We start from the raw sequence: 24,415 nt of genomic DNA on the forward strand, positions 1-24,415 counted from the left end.
TGCAGCAGTAGGGCATTTGCCTTGCATGTGGCTGATCCAGGACAGACCTGGGTTCTATCCCAGGTGTCCCATATGGTCCCTTGACCCAGGAGTGATTTCTGAGTGTAGAGCCAGAGTAACCCCTGAGTGTCTGAGTGTGGCCCAAAATCCAAAGAATAAATAAAAATTAAAAAAAAATGGTGCTGGGAAAACTGGTTAATTGCATGATAAAGAATGAAATGGAGGGCTCGGAGAGATCGCACAGCGGCGTTTGCCTTGCAAGCAGCCGATCCAGGACCAAAGGTGGTTGGTTCGAATCCCGGTGTCCCATATGGTCCCCCGTGCCTGCCAGGAGCTATTTCTGAGCAGAAAGCCAGGAGTAACCCCTGAGCACCGCTGGGTGTGGCCCAAAAACCAAAAAAAAAAAAAAAAAGAATAAAATGGAACCACTCCTCAAATCACACTCAAAATGTAAGTCAAAGCATATTAAAGATCTGGCTTTTCAACTGAATATATGAAACATATTCAGGAAAATAGAAGAAGGATTTTTTGACTTTAGAGTTGTTTTCAATGGTCAACTTCAAAGTACAAAGACATCGAATTGACTGGGGAAATATTCCCTTTATACACATCTGACAAAGAACTAATGTCAAAATATATAAACATTCATGAAATTCAAAGAAAACTAACTTCATAAAGAATGGACTGGAGAACTAAAAAGCTCCCTCTTAGGCATACATATGTTCAAGTATCATATGATAATGTTTTCTCAATGATTTATTATCAGGAAAAAATAAACCAAAATGACAATGATACAGCACCTCACCCCAGCGAGTTTTCCTATATCAAAAACGATTGGAAATAACTGGTGATGGTGGGGAAAGAAAAGCCATACTCACTTTTATGTGATTATTTTTGTTTTCAAACTCTATTAAAATAGTATGGAGACATCACAAAAGTTAAAAATATAACTACCATATAATCAAGTGATTCCATTGCTTAACTTACATTCAAAGAACACAAAAACATTTATTTAAAAAGAGCATAGGAACACCTATGCACACTGTAGCACTATTTAGAATAGTGACAATCTGGAAACAACACACTAGTCCAATTTCAAATAAGTGGAAAAAGTTGTGATAGGAACACACAAGGAAATACTAGAAAACTCCAGGAAAAGGTGAAACCTTTTATTACAAATTAGATGGAACACGAGAATATCAGCTTAAGTAAAATAAGTCAGAAAGTAGAAGTGCTGAATAATCTCAAATATTTGTAGTCTATTAAAATAAATAAACAATGAGATGGACAATGTCCATTGAAATCAAACCCTTGGTCTTAACAATTGAACTGAGGTTACTAAACCAGGCAATCTTGGTGTGGCAAGGGTTGTGGTGGATTAGAACTGTCACCATGTACCTGAAATACAACAGTGAAAGACTTGTAATTCACATTTGTCTCAATAAAAATTATAAAAAAAAAAGAAATGTCATAAAGATAGTGGTGAAGTTTTTGACACTTTTGAATGGTGGTGGCGATATAGTAATTTTACAGGTCAAATATATGAATATCAGCACAATTATAAACCACATTTCCACCATAGTAATTCAAACTACTCATCCCATGAAATAACTGAACACAAGTAGTTCTTGGGCAAGCGTTAATACCAGAAAATTAAGATTTAAGCTTTATTATGTGTTGTTAATAAATTTTATGTAAGGTAAATTTTATGCAAGGTCAATTTTATGATACTTGTTTACATATATGACACTAACATGTAGCATGTTTTACTATTTTTATCACAGGATTTTGCTGCAATATAATATGTATATATGTATGTATGTATGTATATATTTGGGTTTGGGGCCAAACCCGGTGATACTCAGGGGTTACTCCTGGCTCTGCGCTCAGAAATTGCTCCTGGCTTGGGGGACCATATTGGATGCCGGGGGATCAAACTGTTTTTTGTCCTAGGCTAGTGCATGCAAAGCAGACGCCATATGCCTTGCGTGACTTCTCTGGCCCCTCTGTTGCAATATATTAGGCAATATAATTGACTTAAACATGAAGAATATAAAGTTGTAAATAATTGCTCTTCCTTTTATTAATGCTTTGGTTCAATTGGTCAAATTTCAAGAAATATGTAATGTTTAGGGCCCGGAGAGTTAGCACAGTGGCATTTGCTTTGCAAGCAGCTGATCCAGGACCAAAGGTGGTTGGTTCGAATCCCGGTGTCCCATATGGTCCCCCGTGCCTGCCAGGAGCTATTTCTGAGCAGATAGCCAGGAGTAACCCCTGAGCACTGCTGGTTGTGGCCCAAAAACCAAAAAAAAGAAAAGAAAAAAAATACGTAATGTTTAGAGTAAGTTATTCATTCAAATGATATAAACTAATGTAAACTTAAAATCATCTTGTTTGGAAAATCTGAAAGGCATTTTTTATGCCTTAATATATTGGAGGATAAATTCTATTGAGTATCTATTGCAGAATGAGACTCCCAACTATCTTTCCATTTTCAATTCAGAAAACTTATTTGAGGTGTGTAATCACCCTACTCAGGGTACACTTTGGTTGGGATAATAGGAAAATGATATATTTTTCAAGATTTCTTTAGTGTTCCTTTCTTACTCATTTTGATTAATAAGATATCTTGCACTTTTGTAACACAATATACATTAGTACAATGAAGCAGAACCTAATTTTAAAATATTAAGAATCTGGCTGGTGAGGTGGCGCTAGAGGTAATGTGTCTACCTTGCAAGCGCTAGCCAAGGAAGGACCACAGTTCAATCCCCCTGGGGTGTGGCCTCAAAAAACAAAACAAAAAAAAATTAAGAATCTTTAAACCATGCATCAAATAGGAATGGTGTCTCCTACTACAAATATCTGAATATTTTAATAGCTTATAAAACCAAATACTTACTGATTATGTTATAACATGCAAATATTTATTCATTAGTTTATCAAATATTTATGAAGATGACTATAATTATTATTTTCTAGTTTTATTATTAATCCTCTTTTCATCTCTCTATCCTGACAGAATGTATTTAAAAATGTATCGCCTATCTAAATAAAAATGTAGCTTATTATATCATCTGTCTCTGCTCAGGAAATATTACTTTCTATTTTGGAATACAGTAACAATTCTTATTCATAACATTAATATTTTATATTAATAAAGTACATTAATAAAGATATTTCTGTTAGTCTCTTTACATATAGTTTCCATACTACTATCCTCTATATCTTTGATGAAATGATGAAGATATAAAAGTAAATGGTGCTGCTAAGTTCATGTTATGAAAGAGAACATGATATGATTTTATTGGCAAAGATCTTCTCTTGGAAGTCAGTGAATGTATGAAAGCTGTTTTCAGATTAAATGTTGATAAGAATTACCTGGAGGTCTTATTAAAAGAGTGCTAAAACTCACTTTCTGTGATGTCGATATAGAAGTCTGGAGGAAAGTCTACAGAAAACTTTATTTTTGCATTTAATTATTTTTATTATTTATTGTAACATTTTAAATTGAATTATGAGATACACAATTCCAAAGTTTTCATGATTGAATTTCAGTCAGACAATGTCCAACACTGGTGCACATTTCCTGCCACCAATGTCTCCATTTGCCCTCCACCCACCAACAACTACCTCTATGGCAGACATTTTCTCATCCTCTTCCTTCTCCTCCTCTTCTTCTTCCCCCTGCTTCTTTATCTCTTTCTCCTAGAAATAATTTTTAATAAGATTTCAGGTGATAGAGATTATACTTGTATAAGAAATAAATGTAGAGAATGTGTGAACTAGAGGATATAAAAATAAGACTATTATAGAAATATAGAGTTAATGTTATAAATTTAGATTTAGAGTTTTATGGCCACATCAGAAGACTATGATGAAATTGCCTGATGCTGCATATTCAATGCTTTTTCAATAAGGGAATTTCACCATGGAATTGGACAATATAACATATAAGAAAGTTTAGACTTGAGACTAGAATAGGTTCATACCAATAAGTCAGGGCATGTCAACTCATAGTTAGGAATGTTGTCACTTCCTCCTCTGGTAACTTCATAATAACCTTTATTTCTGCACTAGAGCCCCATATATTTTTCCATTCACTCTTGGTAAACTTCGGAAAGTAATAAACGGATGATGAAATGCTCTTTTATTTATCTTATGTTCTGAATTTAAAAAGGCAAAATATCTATTTCTAAGATACTGAGACAGGAAGATCTATACTAGGTAGATATCTTTATTTTTGGTGGAATATGCATGATAAAATTTTAACCATTTTGAAGTGTTCAACTCTTTGGAATTAAGAAATGTTGAAAGACTACACAGAACATTATCACCATTCCAAAATTTTTCGATCATCTTCAATTAAACGTCATATTCATTAAATAATAGTTCATTCTCTTATGTTTATCAGTCCGGAAAACTTTCTTCAATTCCCTATCTCTATGAATCTACCTCTTAAATGGGTAAAAAACAATTTTAATTAGTTAAAAGAAATTCTTCCTACCAACATCTCAACCCACAGGCAATGGGTGAAAAAAAAAAAACCTATAAATTATTTTTGGGATTACCCCCAGATTCACTTTAACTAGTTTAATCTCATAATGTCTCAATCACTTCCATTTCTTTGCATCTTCTTTTTATATGAGCCAGGACGAAGAAAATCTCCTTAGCTGAATTCTGAAATACAGCTGAGTTTATCAAGGGTTTGCTTTGTGATAGAAACTATTCTTCACTAACTCTGTATATTCTCTTACTTATTTAAACCTCACAGTCCCACTAGTAAGGATATTATTATTGTTGTTGTCTCTATTTATTAACAAGAAACTGAAATTCAGATAAGTCATTTTATTTCTCATCACATGGTTAATAGGTAATTAATCTAGGTATACACCAGTTAATAGCTAATGACTTAAAGGGAAAATATCCTAGTCTCAGATTTTTCTTTATTTAAAATCTTGGTAATTAATGAAGGCCAAATTTTGTGGAAAATAAAAATATTCAAAGATTTTTGTCTAAAACTTCTTGAACCAAATGGGTTTGGGTGAGGAAAGCCAAGAGTTATCATCAGTGAGTTTTCTTTTTCACCCATTGCCTTTTTTTGCATCTCCCAGATGATTCCAAGAATATCTATTTTTTTCTAACACTCAAACAACTTCACACAAAATGTTCCCTGGCCTCTTTCTGTATATCTTTGGTGATTAAACTTCCTGGGTTCCCTTTGGTTGGATAAATGGAGTTCTCTTGGCCTTATTTTAGAGAAAGTAGCATTTATTTCTAACACTTTCCTTAGAATATCTCCTTTTAGACTATATCTGCCTCTTGGGAATTAAGTTAATGTCAGCATAACTGTCTAGTCTACTCAAAGGTTGAGTTTTGGTTATTTACAATTAAAAATAGTCATTGAAAATAAGAGAAAACTTTGAACAAAGCTATTAGGTAGACAGAGAAGGAGAGAAAACTTCCCTCTACACTCTATTAAAAGAAATCTGCAAATCTTCAACTTTATACATTTTAGGAACATAGCAAGGAATAACTAATAAATACATATGCTTGGATGATGGCCTAGGAGAATTAATTCAAATAGACTTAACATTTAATAAGTAGGTTACTTACAAGATTATATATATTCCAAGTGTTACCTTTTCTGTCCTGACATTTAACTTATTGTACTTTAGAATACACTGAAATTTTACCATCAAGCAATACTTCTCTATGAAAATATAATTCAACATCATACTTTTAGGAAACAACTTTAAGCTTCCTCCAAGAAAAATTTTCCTGGAGCACAAAATGCCTGTAAGATTACCTTAGCATCATTTATTTTTGACTCTGAAATTCAAGAAGAAATAAGATAAAGATAAAGAATAGTGACTAGTAAGGTTATTTTAAAACAATAACATTTTATTGAAATATTTTATTAAAATAGCTGTAGTATACATTGAAAATCAGCATTTTTCTGATTTCTTTAACCTGATGTGACAATATGAAGATAATATAGAAAATTAGTAGAAAAATCATGCTTGTCAGGTATAGGATACACAATAGTTAAGAACTCAGACTTAAAATAAATAGACTTGAGCTTAAAAATTGATTTGATTACTCCTACTTATAGTTATTTTTGTGAACTGTTTGCTTATATGCACTTCAAATCATTAATAAGGAAAATAGAGTGATAATTTTATTTTCTTTAATAATAATGATGATTTCATGCTTTGTTCATAGTAAATAAACAATAAAGTTATTATAATCATGAATATATATTTTTGAAGACTGAAAGTTTAGTAATTACTTAATGGTTTGTTTTATTTTCTGAAAAACAGAGGTAGAATGCAGAAAAGTGTTAATAAAATATTTATCATGATTATATTTGCTATCAGAGGACCCCTTGAATTAAAATACTCACACTGGAATCTATCATGCTGAGTGAAATAAGTCAGAGGGAGAGAAAGAGAGACACAGAATTGTCTCACTCATCTATAGGTTTTAAGAAAAATTAAAGTCATTTTGCAACAATCCTCAGGGACAAAGAGAGGAGGGCTGGAACTTCCAGTTTACTTCATGAAGCTCACCACAAAGAGTGGAGTGCAGTTATAGAAATAACAACACTAAGAACTACCATAATCATGTGAATGAATGAATGAGGGAACTGGAAAGCCTGTCTAGAGTACAGGTGGGGGTGGGGTGGGATGGAGGGAAATTTGGGACATTGGTGGTGGGAATGTTGCACTGGTGAAGGGGGTGTTTACATGACTGAAACCTAATCACAATCATATTTGTTATCAAGATGTTTAAATAAAGATATTATATAAAAGAAAATACTCACACTGCAGAAAAATCTCTCTTAATTCCATCTTCTTCAGGTAAGTTTACTAGGAAGTTTACTGCATGAGTTTCACCCTTACTCCAGGGCCATGGGTATGTTTCCTCCCACATTTTCCCCTCTCTTTGTGTATTTCAATAATGACCTTCTTCTGCTGTGCCCTTATTTATTAATTAATAGTCCTCAGTTACAAAGAAGAAGTAAAATCAATGCACTCTCTCCTTCCACAATTAGACAATGGAATTCTCTCCTGAGGGTCCCTTCACTCTATTCTGTGCTCAGAGACTCCAGGGGTTTCTACTCAATGACCCCTTTCTCACTTAATTTAACTTCTTAGATCTTTCCTCCGAAGAGTTCTGCAGACTTTGTTTGCATGGGTACCCTTCCATTTTCCAAAGGGTAACAGGGAAGCAGGACCTTTCAAGATTAATTAAGTTGATAGAGTCTTCTGGAGCACCAGAAACAGGTTTTATTCTGTCATAAGGGAGGTGTACATATGGAAGTCATAATTTGCTGATCCATCCCTGACAGACATTAAATTTAGAAGTATTGATTTAGATTTGTTTTGCTTGTATATAATGAGTGGATAGAACATATTTAACTTTTTTTACCTGATAACTTTAAAATATCTAATTGTTTGGCTCTAGGGAGAAATGCATTCCCATTACGTGATAAAAAAAATAGTAAGAACAGACATGATGAGCAAACTGCAAGGTATTTGCCTTGCATGGCTTTGATCTAGGTTCAATGTTGGGCAATGTATATGCTCCCAGATCACTGAGCATGGAGCAGGAAATAAACTCTGAACACAGTCAGGTGTGAAAAAGAAAAGCCCACAAAACAAACAAAATAAGATGTATTCTTTATAAGAATTAAGTAGGATAAAAAATAACTTGCAAAGTTTGTCTTTATGTATTCGGTGCTTGAATTTTAACGTTCAAGGGGTGTAAAATGAGAACAATCACTTGGAAATAATTTTGAGAATCCAAGGGTTTTACTGTTTCCCAAGAAACCATAGTGGACAGATAGATTTTCACTGATATAATTTTAAGAGTCAAAATCCCATGACCTCTCCTTCCGGGGCAGCCTTATTTTTTATTTCCTTCCCCCGCAAACTTTCTAGTTCAAAATATAAGCCCTTGGGGAGCTGTGTCATCTGATTTCAAGAGAAACTGTGGACTATAAATGGCTTTTAAGGATCAGCTGAGCACTGATTATCTAGCTTCAGTTTCATGGTTTACCTTCTCTCAACTCCCCTATCAACATCCTTGTTTAGGGACTCCCTACTTTTTATTTTGTTTTCTCTATTGGAACTCAGTACAGTCTTTTTCCAGTGTCACCAGCGATAATACACATAAACTCCTTACCATTTCTTTAACGTATACTAGATTTTTTAATTACCAATGAAAATGTACAAATAGTTGTTTTTCTTTTATCTTTTAAGTTTCTTAGACATAAAGCTTTGCTTTTTTTCAGAACTCATGGTATAAACAGTTATTATAACTGTTATATATAACTGGTATAAACACTATTATTTAATACTATGTAGGATAAAGAGCATTTAAGCTTTTTGTTTTTTTAAATAAAAATTATATATAGAATTATGACCTCATTTTTATTAACCTACTTTTGTCAATTTTTTACAAAAATGAAATGAGGGCTAAATTTAGTCTAATGTTTCATATGTGACATAATTTTATGAAATATATGGTTTGTCTTAATTAAATGTATAGAAAAATTTCTCACGGTCAGGGTTTGTTTAAACAAGACTCAGGGTTACTAATTCATATTGAACTATAGATTTTATTCCTGCACTATGTAGCAAAAAGGAATTCAGGTCCTATTGGTTGTGTTCAGAGTTAGGAAGACAATATATAAGGAAGAAGCCTAAAAACAAAACAAAAAAAGATTTAAACCATAAGAAATACTAGTGTATTAATCTTTGAATTTGTTTTAGCCACCTGCCTCTTAATCATTTTTTCTCCTAACTACAATAATCATTTTAATGACTCTTTTCTAATTTATGTTAGGGATTTCTTACATACTTCATTTTATATATGAGCATAAAAAGTTTATTTTAACAAAATTAGTAATTTACTTGACCAAGTATTTGCCCATAGCATCACTTAAATGTCTTACTCATATCCTTACTTAAAAATTCTAGCAAAAATGTTTATTTTCCAGTCCAAACAAATATTATTTTCCATAATTTGATTAATTGTAAAGGAATTATTTAAAGATGTTACCCTAATGTTAATGTAGGAGAGAGTTGCTGATAGTAAATTAATCCCAATGTTTCTGATATTTATGTAACCCTAAATATTTAAGTTTCTTTGTTTCTTCTATATCTCAATCTTCACTTCTCTAAGTTAATTATTTATAATGGCTTAGTTAAGCATACATATTTTTAGTCATTTAATGGATTAAATACAGTATTAAATAAGTACTCTCTGCCAGGTGCTGTATCTACACAAATAATACAATGAACAAAAACAGACCAGCTCTTTTCAAAAATCTTTAGTCTAGTGGATGAAACAAAATGAGTAAACAAGTCTAATAGCATCTATTGTTATATCAAGTAGTGGTGCGTCCTAAGAAAATGTAAAAAATAGAATATAGTGTTAGAATAAACATACTTTTTATGTTAGTAGGTCAGAAGGTTATTAAAATATTTTTATTAATTCAATGATAATTCCATATGTTGCTTGAATGAGAGGGGAGGCATTATTGCACTGGTGAAGAATATTGCACTGGTGAAGGGGGTGTTCTGTTTGTGACTGAAACCCAACTACAATCATGCTTGTAATCATGGTGCTTAAATAAAGATTTTATATTTAAAAAAATGAAATTCTAAACAAAGGGATCACTAAGTACATCAGAAGCAAACATAATTGGTTTAAAGACAGCAAGGAAACTATTGTGGTTAGATCCAAACTGATAGAACTGAAAATAAAGACATGACTTCTAAGAAAGTTGTTAGGGCTTTGTAATATTAGGCATTGACATGACTAACTTTTACTTTACAAGAAGAGGCCTGCTGGTTGCAGACAGAAGACAGAAATATGATAATAGCTAGAAGACCAGTGACCATGCTACTAAAGTAGACCAAGAGATGACAGTTATTTGTCCTGTCCCATTTCTATTGGATGATGAGAAATCAAAACAATACACTTTTGGAGATAGTTTGGGAATTACTTATAAAATTAAAATAAAGTGTTATTATATGTTCCAAATTGTGTGCTTTTTAGTATTTACACAAATATGAAAAATATATAAACAATAACACTTATGATAATTTTGCTCATGTTGCTAAAATTTAAAGTAACCAAGGTGCTCTTTAATAGTGTAATTTATTAACAAATAGTATATTATTATGAGCCCAAAACACTTCTGATGTGTAATTTTGCTGGTATATTATTATATTAGAATGTTGTTTAGTAATTTAAAGAAAATATATGTTAAACTAAGAAAATACAGGATTTATTTTTATTGTGACTAAAAACAAACATATTTTAGATACCAAGTCATACCATCAAAATTCTGGAATGCAGAAGTTTAGAGATCAATAGCCATCACTGTTCGCCCCCCCACCCCCCAAAACCACTACTATAGTCCTGGTTGTCCTCAGCATCACTTAGTTTAATAATACAGTGCTACTGGGCAAGAGCATTGAGCTACCCGTTTACAGAGTCTGGTTTAGAATCCAGCTTGGCCCCTGGGTTCCCCGAACATTGTTCAGGAGAGCATCTTCAAAATATATTTTAGTTTATATTAAAAAGTGAGTAAATTTTATTGTATTTAAAAATAAAAATATGATTCATATGCTCACCAGTGTTCATAATTATGAAATAGTCTTACTCTTATGTAAATATATATTTATGTAAGTTTCAAAATGACATGATTTTGGAAAAGTCATCGTTGAAAACAAATTTTAAAAGGCCAACATATCCTGAAACTTTGGCATGAATCAGAATGGCAGTCTTGAATCTGTAGACAGAAATCTTTCCTTTTGGGGTATTTAAACCTGTTTGATGGGCACCTTTGACTCCATCTGTCTAGTAGGGATCATTTTCAGAGAGTGAAATAAACAAACACATGAGGAAACAGACACACACAGTCTGTCCAATCTTTATGTTGCCTTGTCTCACAGACCGGTCATTTATTTTCTCAATACATTATTGCTTTTCCACCTCTTACTAGACTCTGAACAGGTTAACTATTGTTGATAGAGACATGAAAGACAGTCAGTAAACACATCAACATTTAATAGCTACATGAAGATCAGAGTCTGGAGTTTTTTATAGCTCTATTATAAGGCATCCTTAAAAAATAAGAATATCCTGACAGTTTTCTTTGTCTATTTTTTTTTTTTTTTGGGTCACACCCGGCAGTGCTCAGGGGTTATTCCTGGCTCCAGGCTCAGAAATTGCTCCTGGCAGGCACGGGGGACCATATGGGATGCCGGGATTCGAACCGATGACCTCCTGCATGAAAGGCAAACGCTTTACCCCCATGCTATCTCTCCGGCCCCCTTCTTTGTCTATTTTAACATATGCTTTCCCTCCATGTAAAATACCTTATACTTACCTTACCTATACATACCTTATACTATGCCTGCCTAGCTGCTTTTGCAGCCTGCAAATATTTCATGAATATATTCCTTCTTGCTATGTTATTCTTTCCTGAGTATACTTTTGCAAACCTTTTGAATTCTAAGACCTAAATTATTTTATCAAGGACCTATGCTATCCTTTGAATTTTTTGTTAAGGTGACAAATCCCCAAATTAGGAGATTTTCATCATTTCTCTTAAAGTTAAACTTAAGTTAAACTTACATTGTTGAGGCCACTCACATTATGGAGATTAATGTGATTTATTTCAAGTCTACTAATTTAACTGTTACTTGCATCTAAATATACCTTCTCTACAAAATCTACTTTAGTGTTTGACCAAACAACCTTGCATGAAAGTTGAACCACGTTGATATAAAATTGATCATTACAGTGACAACTTTTGAGGTTGATATAGTACATATTATACTTTTTATAATGTTCTCCTCATTTATCACTATATCATAATTAACAGATATAAGACTTAATTGTTGATATTATGTTTTATTTTCAATAAATGGCAGCATACATCATGCCTAAGAATTCTTAGAACTCTTGAATATCATATCCCATTATATATACATTTCTACATGCTACTTTTGTTGTCTTTGATAATCACCATCAAATTTACAAAGAAGCTACTAGTAAGCACATTTCTTTAGCATTTTTTAGTTTAGTTGATAATACAAGATGGCAATAGTATTCTTGGAATATGGTGATATCACCAGGTTGCTCTAAAATGATTCCAATTCCACTAGTCTTATTCTGATTTTACTCATTTGCTTTGGAAGAAATAATAGAAATGGTGTGACATTTGTTTACCTTATATTTCAAATAGTGCAGTGTAGTGTCTGGCTACAGTTCACTAGTGAATATGATTTAAAATAAAAATTTTTGTTTATGGGGCTGGAGTGGTGGCACAAATGGTAGGACTTTAGCTTTGCTAAGCACTAACCTATGATGGACCACAGTTCGATCCCCCAGCATCCCATATGGTCTCCTGAGCCAGGAGTGATTTCTTATATATATACTCAGAAATCACTCCTGGCTCAGGAGACCATATGGGATGGATGGCTATGGCCAGGAGTAACCCCTGAGCATCACAGGGTATGGCCCAAAAACAAAAACAAAAAATTGCTTTATATATAAAGTGAAAATAAAAAATATATGTATCACATGGTTAACTTTGATACTGACTAGTATTCTATATAATTTAAGATTTTATATGAATTTTACATCTTTTTGTTTGTTTGTTTTTGGGTCATACCCAGCAGTTCTCAGGGTTTACTCCTGGCTCTATGTTCAGAAATTGCTCCTGGCATGCTCGAGGGACCATATGGGATGCTGGGATTTGAACCACCATTCTTCTGCATGCAAGACAAATGCCCAATCTCCATGCTATCTTTCTGGCCCCATGAATCTTATATATAAAGTTTTGTACCTCTAACACTAAGATTGTGCATATTTTTCATAAGGTACTTAATAAGTGTATTCATGCTTCTAGCTATAAAAGGTCAATATTAATAAAAGACTATTCTTTTTATTTCAAAGTGTTACCCCCCACTTAGGGGGGCACACACCAGACATGGCTTTTTGCCTTCCTGGGGCAGTGCCTTTCTAAGTGGGGGGTAACAAAACACTCTCTTTTTTATGGTAAAATTTGTTTATATAGTCTATTTTTGTCTATTGCTTAATTCTTCCCTAATTCTAACTATTCTATGCTTATACAGAGACAGAAGATTTTAGTATTACTCCAATTTTTTCTTCTCCTTACAATTTTCTTGCTTAAGGTGCTTTACTCATTTGTTCTAATTCCTCAGTGTCAAGATGCATTCTCAATCTTTATATGTTATAGTAACCAGTCTATATTTAAATTCTCATAGTATATACTTATACTCTAGTCCTCATACTATTTTTACCTATTTAGTTATGAGCTTCTGAATCCTACCTTGCTAGGATCAGATTACTAACTTTATTTCTTTTGGTACTGTTTATTTCTTTACCTTCTAATTGGACAGTGGAGCTGAAAAAATAGCATGGACGTAAGTCGTTTGCCTAGCATGCAGGACAGTAATTCGGATATCAGCTTCCCAGCTGGTCCCCTGAGCCTGCACGGAGCTATTTCTGAGCTCAGAGCCAGGAATAGTCCCTGAATACTGCCAGGTGTGACATAAAAAAAAAAAAAAAAAAAAAGAGAGAGAGAGAGAGAGAGTGTATTGTTACCCCCCACTTAGGGGGCACGCACCAGACATGGCTTTTTGCCTTCCTGGGGCAGTGTCTTCCTCCCAAAGAATTATTTGTCAAAAGGCCCACTTAGCAAAGTCAATCATTTGACCCTTAGCGTGGATCATTGGTGGTAATTCCAACATAGCTGTAACATTACATTTTCTCTTTTTTTGGACACTATAGAAATCCACCCTCAGCTTTCCTATAGACAAAGAAATGTCAGTACCAAAAACCCGCCAGATGTTTCGTGCTGGCTAGTTCATATAACCTGGTGCCAGCAGCTTGTTTTTCTGAGTCTAGCTCTATGATGGTAAACAATTATTTCCGTCCCCCCTAAAATCTATTTTCCGGCTACTACATAAACATCATAAATATCTCTGTCTCTCTCCTCCTGGTTTCTTGAAAAACCTGCTTTTTGCTAAATCAAAAACATCTCTAGCTTTTGTTTCACAGCCCTCTAGCAGAGTTCTTTCTCACCTATAGAAAAGTAATTGATATGTAAAATTTAAGGCCTGTTTCCCCATTGTACTGCTCTCCTGCTCTTTGTGGACACCTTGCATACCAGAGTTTGTGCTTATAAATGTCATCAGCTGAAAAGTAAATTTATCTCTCGTCCCTTGGACAAGGGTCTCCATACAATGCATTTTCATATTTCATATTCATCCACTCGTTCTCCCGCTTCTCTCCCTGTGAAAGGTTCCCGGACCCCACAAAGGTTCTGCTTAGCAATGCAACACGTCTGCAGCATCAAAAAAAACAGCAGCAAATAGAAGAGGTGATCTAAAGTAAAAGAAAGGCTTAATTTTCTGTGTATTTTCTCATGATAGTTCTGGTACCTGGAGTGTAATATATGTTTAATTTATTTCATTTACCCTTTCCCTCACCCTGACCATTGCAGGTGATGTTTATTTTTTTCCAGAAAGATTTAACACATTGCCATTGGCTACTTTCTTTCTACTGACTCTTAATCCTTAGGATTAGAGTCAATATCCTTAGGTGTTATGCAAAAGATTTGCCAAAACCTATGGAACCCAAAGTGTATTAAATAGGTTAACTTAACAAATTGATGCATTAAATTATCATGGTCAAGAAAGAGTGCAGAATTAGCCTTTATTCTTCATGAAAGCAAATTTTAAATGCTCTGTACAACTTCTTTGTAGTTTGGGGCATTTGCATGCCATCTCATCAATTCAAAACTTTAAAAAGTTCTAGATCAGTTCAGACTTCAGAGACACCAGTCATATTGGATAGTGGTATAGCTGTATAACCAAAGCACAGACTCAACAATACTGAAAACAAGAGATCTAAGCTGAAAGCATTGAATTCCTTAATGTGCCTGTCAAGGTGGCAGACAGGGGTTGGGGTGGATGGAATACAGATGGAAACACTGGTGGAAGAAAGTTAACACTGGTGGCGGGATTGGTATTGAGATACGTATGATATGCCTAGATCTGAATGATCAATAACTTTAAACAATGTTTTTTTTTTAAGTCTTTTTATTGAACCTTACCTATCTGTGCTCAGGGTTTAATCCTGGCTTTGTGCTCAGGGATCCCTCCTAGAAGGGTTTAGGAACCAGATAGGGTACTGGGGATTGAACCAAGGTAGGCTGTATACAAGGTGGCTTATCAACTATACTATCTTTCAGGCCCATCAGCATTTACTTTTTTTGGCTTTTTGGTCACACCCAGCAGCGCTCAGGGTTTACTCCTGGCTCCATGCTCAGAAATCGCTCCTGGCAGGTTCGGGGGACCAGATAGGATGCAGGAATTTAAACCAATGACCTGCATGAAAGGCAAACGCTTTACCTCCATGCTATCTCTCCGGCCCAGCATACACTTTTAACTGGCAGTATCTATTCCATTTACACAGTCTCAGATGCTATAAAGAGTTTTCAAAACTTTCAATTTCATCATCTTAATTTATGTTTTGTTTATTTGTTTGTTTGAGGCTATTGAGGGACCATATGGGATGCCGGGAATTGAACCCAGGTGAGCAATGTGCAAGGCAAAAACCATGCCAGTTGTACTATTGCTCCAGCCCCCTGTTCCTACTTGTTAATCTCTGAAGTTGATATAAAAATAAATTAATGTAAATTTTAGTAATTTTATTATTATTTTACCAAAATTTAGAGATCTCAAGCAACCAAATAGCATATGTGAATTGTTTTTGTAAATAATCCAAAAGACATGTACTATCTTTACTGTATATACAATATTATTAAATATCTGTTCACTAGAATAGGTAGAATACCAGTGGAGATCCCCAAGCTAACTTTTATAAAGTGAGCAAGAGAGAGGCACCCCTGAGAAGGAAATATACCACTTTCTCCCTATGACACCCGGAGGGGGGGTTATAAATCAGTAGATATAAGGCTGATTAAGACTGCACTGAGTGCTTGCAGGACAAGACCCTAAGTCCTGTCAGCCCACTAGGCAACCACCAAGCTGCATTGATGTCCACTATATTTAGCACAAGACTTAATCCCTACCACGGAGATTTATCTCGAGAAGTTCTGAACTCAGGCTGGAACAAGGAATTATCTCTTTATAGGAAAAAGAAAGTTGATCCTAGACTTTACCCAGGCCTTTCTGGCCCATTGCCTTTCCTTACAGAAAAGAATGTCAGGAGAAGAGCAGTGAAGTAAAAATAGGATAAGAAAGAAACATGCTCAAGGGAGAGCTCAAGCTTCTCCAAAGACGAAGAGAACCCTGATACAGGTCCCAGAATTCAGGCACCATATATCCAAGGCAATATATATGCATGCCTCCTTTGTTCTAAGTTGACTTTTATAGAATTATCCCATCTTGTCTTGTGGTACTTTCTTATCAGGGTACTTTCCAATAGGGAGTAAATGGTCTTGTTTGATATTCCTTTCCTGGCCTTTGTTCCTGCTAGTGTTTGTTTCTGTACGGGGGTCCAGTGTTTTGGCCTATAGTGATTCCAGGTAAAACTAATGAATTGATGAAGTAACTCCTGCAAATCCTCCAAGTCTCTTGTTTTTACTACATCTCAAGAATTCTTTGCCCTGGGTCCCTTCCCTACCTGCCTGTCTGCTGACTCAGCTGCAAACTCTTGTTTTCTTTCCCTGAATGTCAGATACTTATTTGTAGATGTTCTTTTTGATATTATCTTTTTTCTATTTATTTCATGTCATCATTAATATTAGTTCTTAAACTAGACTTATGAATAACCATTGTCTAGATGGTTTTGTTATAGGTTTTGTTAGCTGCTGTACTAAAAGGATAAGACAAGCCTTGTAATTTTATTGACTCTTAAAGCTTTTACCTAAAATTGATATGACACACTTGTGTTTCATTGAGTTAACCAAATCAAAAGACACTGTGTGTTTTACTGATGCCAGGAAAAGTCATTCTGCTATGAATTTAAAAGATGAGAGATGAGAAAAACAATTGTGCAGAAAGATTATAAATAATGAAAATAAAATATGAATACACATAACTATACAATATAAATGTTCTTATGAGTTTTCACATTTATACCTTGAAAAAATGGCTAGGAATATAGCTCAAAGAACTAGAGAGCATGTTTTTCATGTGGGGGGGATCTTGTTTAATACCAGGATCACATGGTCCCCTAAAGACTTTTGATCAATGAGCTTTGTATAGTCCCTGAGCTGCCTGTAGACCCAGAGTACCACCAAGTGTGGCCCAAAGTATGTATGTATGTATATATACACACACATGTATTACTTATATGCATAATAATGCATTTTTTCATTTTAAAATAAAACGTTTTGGGCCAGAGCAATAGTACAGTGATAAGGTGGCTTGTCTTGCACCTGGTTAACCCAGATTTGATCCCCAACATCCCATTAGATGTCCTGAACCTGACAGGAATAATTCCTAATTCCACAGAGGAATACCCTCTGGATACCATCAGGTATAGCCCCAAACAAACCAAAACTATTGAACATTTCCCCACATATCTCGGCTTTAGGAATTTTGTGCATGTATTGAGTAAAAGAACTCTGTCATATCTGTGATTTGCAAATTCTTTCAATTTGTGAAAGAATGTGTTTTCAAGAAACAAGTGTGCTATATAGAATAGATCACTCTTTAAAAAATAATTTGAACACACTAAATGTGCTCAGGGTTTACTAATAGTTCTGCACTCAGGGAACATTCCTTGCAATGTTTGGGGGACATATGTGATGCTGGGGACCAAATCTAAGTCTGCTACATGCAATGCAATGGTTTTATCCATTTCCAAATATCTCTAGCACTAATGTTTTCCACTTCAGTAGACTTTAACCAAAAATAATTCATTTATTAGGGATACCAACAATTAGTTCTGTTGCTTAGATTAATGTTGCTCCCAAGTTTTGGAAATGCCAATGCTTAAGTCTTTTTGTTTTTTGATTTTGGGAGAATCAGTTTGAGAAATCTATAATGTTCCAAATGTTTGTATCGTAATTTTTCTATTTTATAAACATAGTTTATATTAAAGAGTCTAGTTTACCCTATCTGAAATACTATTGAAATGTTTATTTTCTTGTTATCAGATTTTCTTTATTTTATTTTCTAAATTTTATTGGTATACATTTTTGTAGACGACTATTGGATACTGAAGATGAGCTTTGTGATCTTCAGTCAGATTCTGTACCCTCTGAAGTCCGGGACTGGTTGGCCTCAACCTTTACAAGAAAAATGGGGATGGTTAAGAAGAAATCTGAGGAAAAGCCAAAATTCCGAAGTATTGTTCATGCTGTTCAAGCTGGAATTTTTGTTGAGAGGTAAGTAAATTTTCTGATAACTAGTGGACAGATTTACCACATATCAAAATTAAGGAAGGAATATTTTACTCATCGAGAAAAACTGCAATGATTAATATACCCAAAATTAATTGATAAAGCTCTCTATGCTGAACTTACTTATGGTAAAAAAAAATATCTTGTTTGAGGCTTATTACTTTTATTTATTTCAAGTTGACATACAGAACAGAAGCACAACCTGTTTGCAAATGATTCTTGCCAAATGAACTTTTTCAAATAATCTTGAGTACAGTTATAATAGTCATATGATATGTAACAAACTTTATCCAACTAAGTGTAACATGATAAATAAATACTAAATAAATACTACTTTTATACCCAGATCTCTGTGCTATAAAACAAAAACAATACTAATCTCTTAACAACATGGAAGAGAGCTGGCTCACATCCCTTATTTAAAGTGTATTTTGTTCCTCTCTTTTTTTTAAATTTCTATTATCAAAACAAAGGATATTTGTTAGTCCTTCAGAGCATAAAATCACATTGTCTCCATACTTTCAATTTAAAATGTTTAATAATATTAATCAGTTTCATAATCTGTTATCCTATAGTGAATATAATTTACTTTTCTGTCTAGGAAACAATATGTTTCAGGAACAGTTACAAAACACTTAAAATAAATATTTTACTTCAGTGTTAAAAATTAGTTGCTATAAATACTTCTAATTTAAAATAATTGAATTAAATTCCATATAAAATGATTACACTAACATCTTTTAAACTAATAAAGTTGAGAAACAGAAAATGTTTTCAATATACTTTACTATTATTTTTTCATGTATTGCCACCTTTAATGAATATTATAAAATCTACTTTACCTCTGTTAAAGGAACATTGGAAACATTCTTGGATTTCTGCAAAATGTAATGACAGTAAATTAATGTCAAAAGTTTTGACATACCTAAATAATGACATTTTATAATCATAGTACATTACATTTCTAGTAATATTTCCAGTGTCATTATTATCTAAAACAGTCTCTCAGTGATTAGTAAAATCTATTGTGTGGGGCTACCCTGCATGTGTCCAACTGTTGTTAAATTCTCATATCCCATATGTTCCCTGAGCTGAGAGTGGAGCTAGGAGCATGCTTTGTGCATGGTGAAGTGTGACCAAAAGCCAACAATATTTTTTGAACATTAGTAATTATATCAAATTGGCTTTGATAGAAGAACTCCCATAGCAAGTTTTATTATTTTGGTGAAATTACACCACCACAACTCTTAATGCATAAAGATCATCTATTTCTACCAGGTAGGACCAGATTCTAAAACAAAGTGACAAGCCTATGGAGAAAAAATATTTTTTTAGCTATGATTGTTTTTAAAACAACTTGGACAAGTATTGATAGCTACTGGTTTTCCATAATATCACATGGAAACATATAAATAGTAGTTGATAATCAGACAATTACTGATTAAATTTTATATTTGCTTATGGAGCCTATATTTTTATCTTTGTTTAATAAAATATTACAGAAATTCTCAGACTTATAGCATGTAAACTTATTAAAGTAAATTTCACTAACTTTCCATTTTCATTTAAGAAATTATTAAGGAAAATTCCTCAAAAGAAATTGAAATGCTAGTTTTTTTAAATATTTTAATTTTTATATGTTTAATAAACTATAGGTACAGTATAATGTATTTAAAATAATTAAATTAAGCAGTTTTGAAGAAATAGAGTGCTGTGAACATATAACTATTTTACTATAAGATCCCCACTAATATATGTCTAAAAAATAGGCCATACTTATCATAAATTTTAAAAACAATTTAAGTTTCAGGATATAAAATGAATTTTAAGACTTAAAATGTCTTCTTGAATCTTTCATAGTACTCCTTTGTAGATCAGTGCCCCAGTATGTCATTGTTCTTTGTTTAACTAAATGCATCTTTTTTTCCTTTTTCTTTTTGAATTTTTTGGGTCACACCAGTAGTGCTCAAGAGATACTCCTGGCTCTATGCTCAGAAATTACTCCTGGCAGGCTCAGGGGACTATATGGGATGCCAGGATTCAAGCCACCGTCCTTCTGCATGCAAGGCAAATGCCCTACCTCCATGCCCATCTAAATGCATCTTGAATCTATTCAACTTTCTCATCTCTATGCCTGTAAGAGATGGAAGAGCAGTGACAGCAGGTCTCTGTTCATTTATGATTCCCAAATTATTCAATATTTTTCAGAAATGAAAATAAGAGTTAGAATAGAAAAATTCATGGAAAAATAAGTTGGAGAGAAGTAAACTCCCCAGCAGAAGAGGAGCTTAGTATGACTTATAGGGCATATTTTGCAGGATTTTGATAGGAAATCTAGGTCTTTGTGAATTACTTTACTTATCAAACAATGTATGAGAGGATGCTCATTTTTTCCCAGAAATTTCTTGTTAATTTAGGGCCCATCTGTGTGCTGAAGATAATACTAATACTAAGTATTTTAGGTTATTTCTTTGACTATTTCCCTGGTATTGTCAATTTCTCTTGGAACACTCACTGTGATCAACAAGACCTGGGCAGAATTGATGGTCTTGGGAGATTAAACTACACAGTCTCAGGACAACTCTAGGAATTTACAGGAATTTCTAAAATATGGGCTTCAGTCAGCTAAAATGGAGCCACAAGCAGAGAAACAGAGAAACAGGCTTTAACTTTTGTTGCTGTTGTTTTGTTTTTTGTTATTTTTTTTCTATTGCTTTTGCTTGTTTTGGGGCCACACCCAGCAATACTCATAGATTACTCCAGACTCTGTGCCCAGAAATAACTCCTAGCAGACTCTAGAGACTATATGGGATGCCAAAGTCAAACTCACCTTGGTTCCATCCAAGGCAAATGCCCTGCCCATTTTCATATTTTTGATGATATTTTTGAATAAACTATCCATTGCATATATATCCATATATATGTTGTTAACTGTAAAGTTCCTAGAAATTTTTTTTTGTTTTTCTGCCACACCCAGTGATGCTCAGAGGTTACTCCTGGCTATGCGCTCAGAAATCGTTCCTGGCTTGGGGGACCATATGAGACACCAGGGGATCAAAACTTGGTCTGTCCTAGGCTATCGCGTGCAAGAAAGACACCTTATGGCCTGTGCCATCGGTCTGGCCCCGTAGAAATTTATTTTTTACTTTGTGAATATATTCACAATTTACTTATATGAGGCAACTATACTAAGCCTTTTCTCCTCTCACTCTTCTGATTCCAGAATGAATAATACTGTTTTTCATTCTAACCTTATATTTCTAACTTTTTAACCTAGCATTCTATTTTTAATTACTGAAATAATTTCTATTATTAGTTACCCATTGGAATATGACAAAATTCAAAATTACTAATTAATAAAATATTTTGGTGTTATTATTTAAAAATAACATTCTATATAACTTTCTAAATAGTTAAATGACAAATTCAACTTAAGAACATTTTGTTAATGACTTTCCCTAATATATGTAACTAAAAAGCCTGATAATACAAAGTTCAATAAAAGTATAATTCATCAAAATTCATCTTCGTGATAAAAAACAGTGTTGGAAAATCATATAATACAAATCACATTTCTTTTTATTAAAGAGAAGATGAGGGGAAAGATGCCTCTACTTAGATAATAAATAGCATTAATTTCATGTTAAGTCTATGAAATATTGACAGTTTATATATTGTAGAAGCTTGAGTAATTGTGATTGTGACCATAGTTAATTGGTAATGTATAAGACCATGTTAGGAAAAGATAAAAGGTAAGAAAGTCAGCATGAAGCAAAGAATGTGACTCAGTGAGGCAACTGTATGCCTTGGGTAGTACAAAGTAAAAAGATAAATAAATCAAAGACAATCTTACTGTTACAGAAGAAACCTTTTCTCTTATACTGTTTCTCTAGAAAGCTCTGCTTCAATAATTTTTATACATAGTTATTTTTCTTTTTTCAGGATGTACAGAAAGTCCTTTCATATGGTTGGTTTGGCATATCCAGAAGCTGTCATAGTAACATTAAAGGTGAACTAACTTTAAATTATTATAGTAATTTGTATAAGTAGAATTTTTAAAATCATTTCAAACTTTCTGGGAAATAAAGTAGAATGGGTCTTTCCTAAATATTAAAATGTAAAAATTATTAAAACTATTTATAATATGTACTATTTGCCAAATTATGATGACCATATTTTAGATTTAGTGAGAAATGATTTATACTAACAAACAATATCAATGATATTCATGTGGTACTTCATACTTTACTTAGGGTTTTCTTGAATTGAATTTTGCACCAGGACTTGTCAGAATATACAAATTATGACATGTATAAATAATGAAGTGTTCAATGCTATAACTATAAAGGAATTTTTTAAATAAAATATGATTAAAGAAAAACTTACATAAAGGAAAATGGTTTCAAAATTTAGGTCTGAAACTAAAGATAAAATTAAGAGACCTAAACAGGAACAAGAGAAATAGTTCAAAGGATTGAGCACTTGTTTTGCATTTTAGAAAATAGAATTTGATCTGGGGTGTGGTCTGAAAGTAAATAAGAAACTCATCTCTTTTGTCTCTGATTTTTTTTCTAAGGTTTATTTTTGAGGCCTAACTACAGGATTAAATATGTTAAAATAAACGAGGGTTACAACTCTAAAATGTTGTAAGGTTTGACCAACTTGTCTCTATTATGTGTGTATGTACAATTGTGCTCACACACTTGCTGCACGGTCTTTCTTGAAATATTTTGTAGGTTCTTCTTTCTTCATTCATTAATTTATTTCTCTCAGTTTGGAGGAAGATTCTGTTTACTCCTGTTGACTCTAACAGTTGCTTAAATTATTTTTCTGTATTAAGCAATAATTTAATACAGAAGTTATTGGGTTGCTTTATTTGTGATTTATGTTGCCTTTATTTTTATTTTATTTTATGGACTTGGGGCCCCAACTGGTAGTGCTCAGGTATTTCTTATGATAAAGCTTACAGGACCATTTTCTATGCTAGGGATTAAGTTGGAATAGAACATGTGCAAGGCAAGTGCCTTAAATGTCTTCCACCCCAATTTTATCTGATTTTAAGCTTTCATTATTTTCTTTTCCCTCTAGTAAAGATTATATTTTAATTTTATTCACCAAAGAAGCTTATTTTTCTTGTTATTTTTTAATCCTAAATTATAAAATAGACAAGAATGTAACAAAATGTCACAATATGAAATATGATTACTCCTTTTTACTTGATGTTCTTGAGAAATTTTAACTTACTCATTGCTTTCTCAACTAATATCAAGAGCATTATTTCTGTTTTATTTTTAAAAGAACTTTTGCTTAGTAAAATAATTACATTCTCTTACAAATTACTGGCTTTTACTAAAATGTGAGGAAAAATAAACATTAAGTAATAAGGGCAGAAACTATCCTGTTAAAAACTAAAAAAATGTAAAGAATATTTTTTGCTAAAAATATTATTTCCTAAAATAAATCTTTAAAGTGACTGTTTTGTTTGCTTTTAGTCTCAAAAAGTAAAGTTTTGTGTATAATTTGTGTATAATTTGTTTAAACTTTATAAATTAGTCTATAAATGTATAATATAGTTAAAAATTCCCAAGAAATGGAGAGTTAACTGTTTACAAAGTGAAAAATCCTTTGTGTGAACTGTAAATAGCAGTATTGTAACAATGTAAACAAATTCTGTTAGTTTGGGACTTGATAAAAGATTTATTGGCCTCTTTTGAGACTTATTGATAGTAAAATGCCTTCTAGTGGAGCTTTCAGAGATTTTAACTTCTCACAAGATAAAACAAATATTTGAGGACAAAATGGGACCAAAATACACTGAAGTTAACAAAGATATGTAAGCAAAAAAAAATGAAATATTTATTGGTACTCTAGTGATGAAAAGAACTATCAGAAACTTTTGCCAGTTATTTCCAATAGTTTCTGAAGAAATTTTTTAATACAACTACTAGAATACTTACAGAAGTTTTGTTTTTAGTTTTAGTGTGT

At 33.0% G+C, this 24,415-nt stretch overlaps 1 protein-coding gene across 1 annotated transcript in view; it reads left to right on the plus strand.

The window, feature by feature from the left end:
- PDE1A (phosphodiesterase 1A) overlaps nt 1-24,415 on the plus strand; it is a 106,674-nt gene that overhangs the window by 18,501 nt on the left and 63,758 nt on the right. The window contains exons 2-3 of the mRNA XM_049773560.1: nt 18,233-18,415; nt 22,373-22,439. Coding sequence (XP_049629517.1) covers nt 18,330-18,415; nt 22,373-22,439 — 153 coding nt within the window. The 5' untranslated portion in view covers nt 18,233-18,329. The remainder of the gene's footprint in view (nt 1-18,232; nt 18,416-22,372; nt 22,440-24,415) is intronic.

The sequence above is a fragment of the Suncus etruscus genome, chromosome 5 (genome assembly GCF_024139225.1).
Source record: "Suncus etruscus isolate mSunEtr1 chromosome 5, mSunEtr1.pri.cur, whole genome shotgun sequence".
Taxonomy (NCBI): domain Eukaryota; kingdom Metazoa; phylum Chordata; class Mammalia; order Eulipotyphla; family Soricidae; genus Suncus; species Suncus etruscus.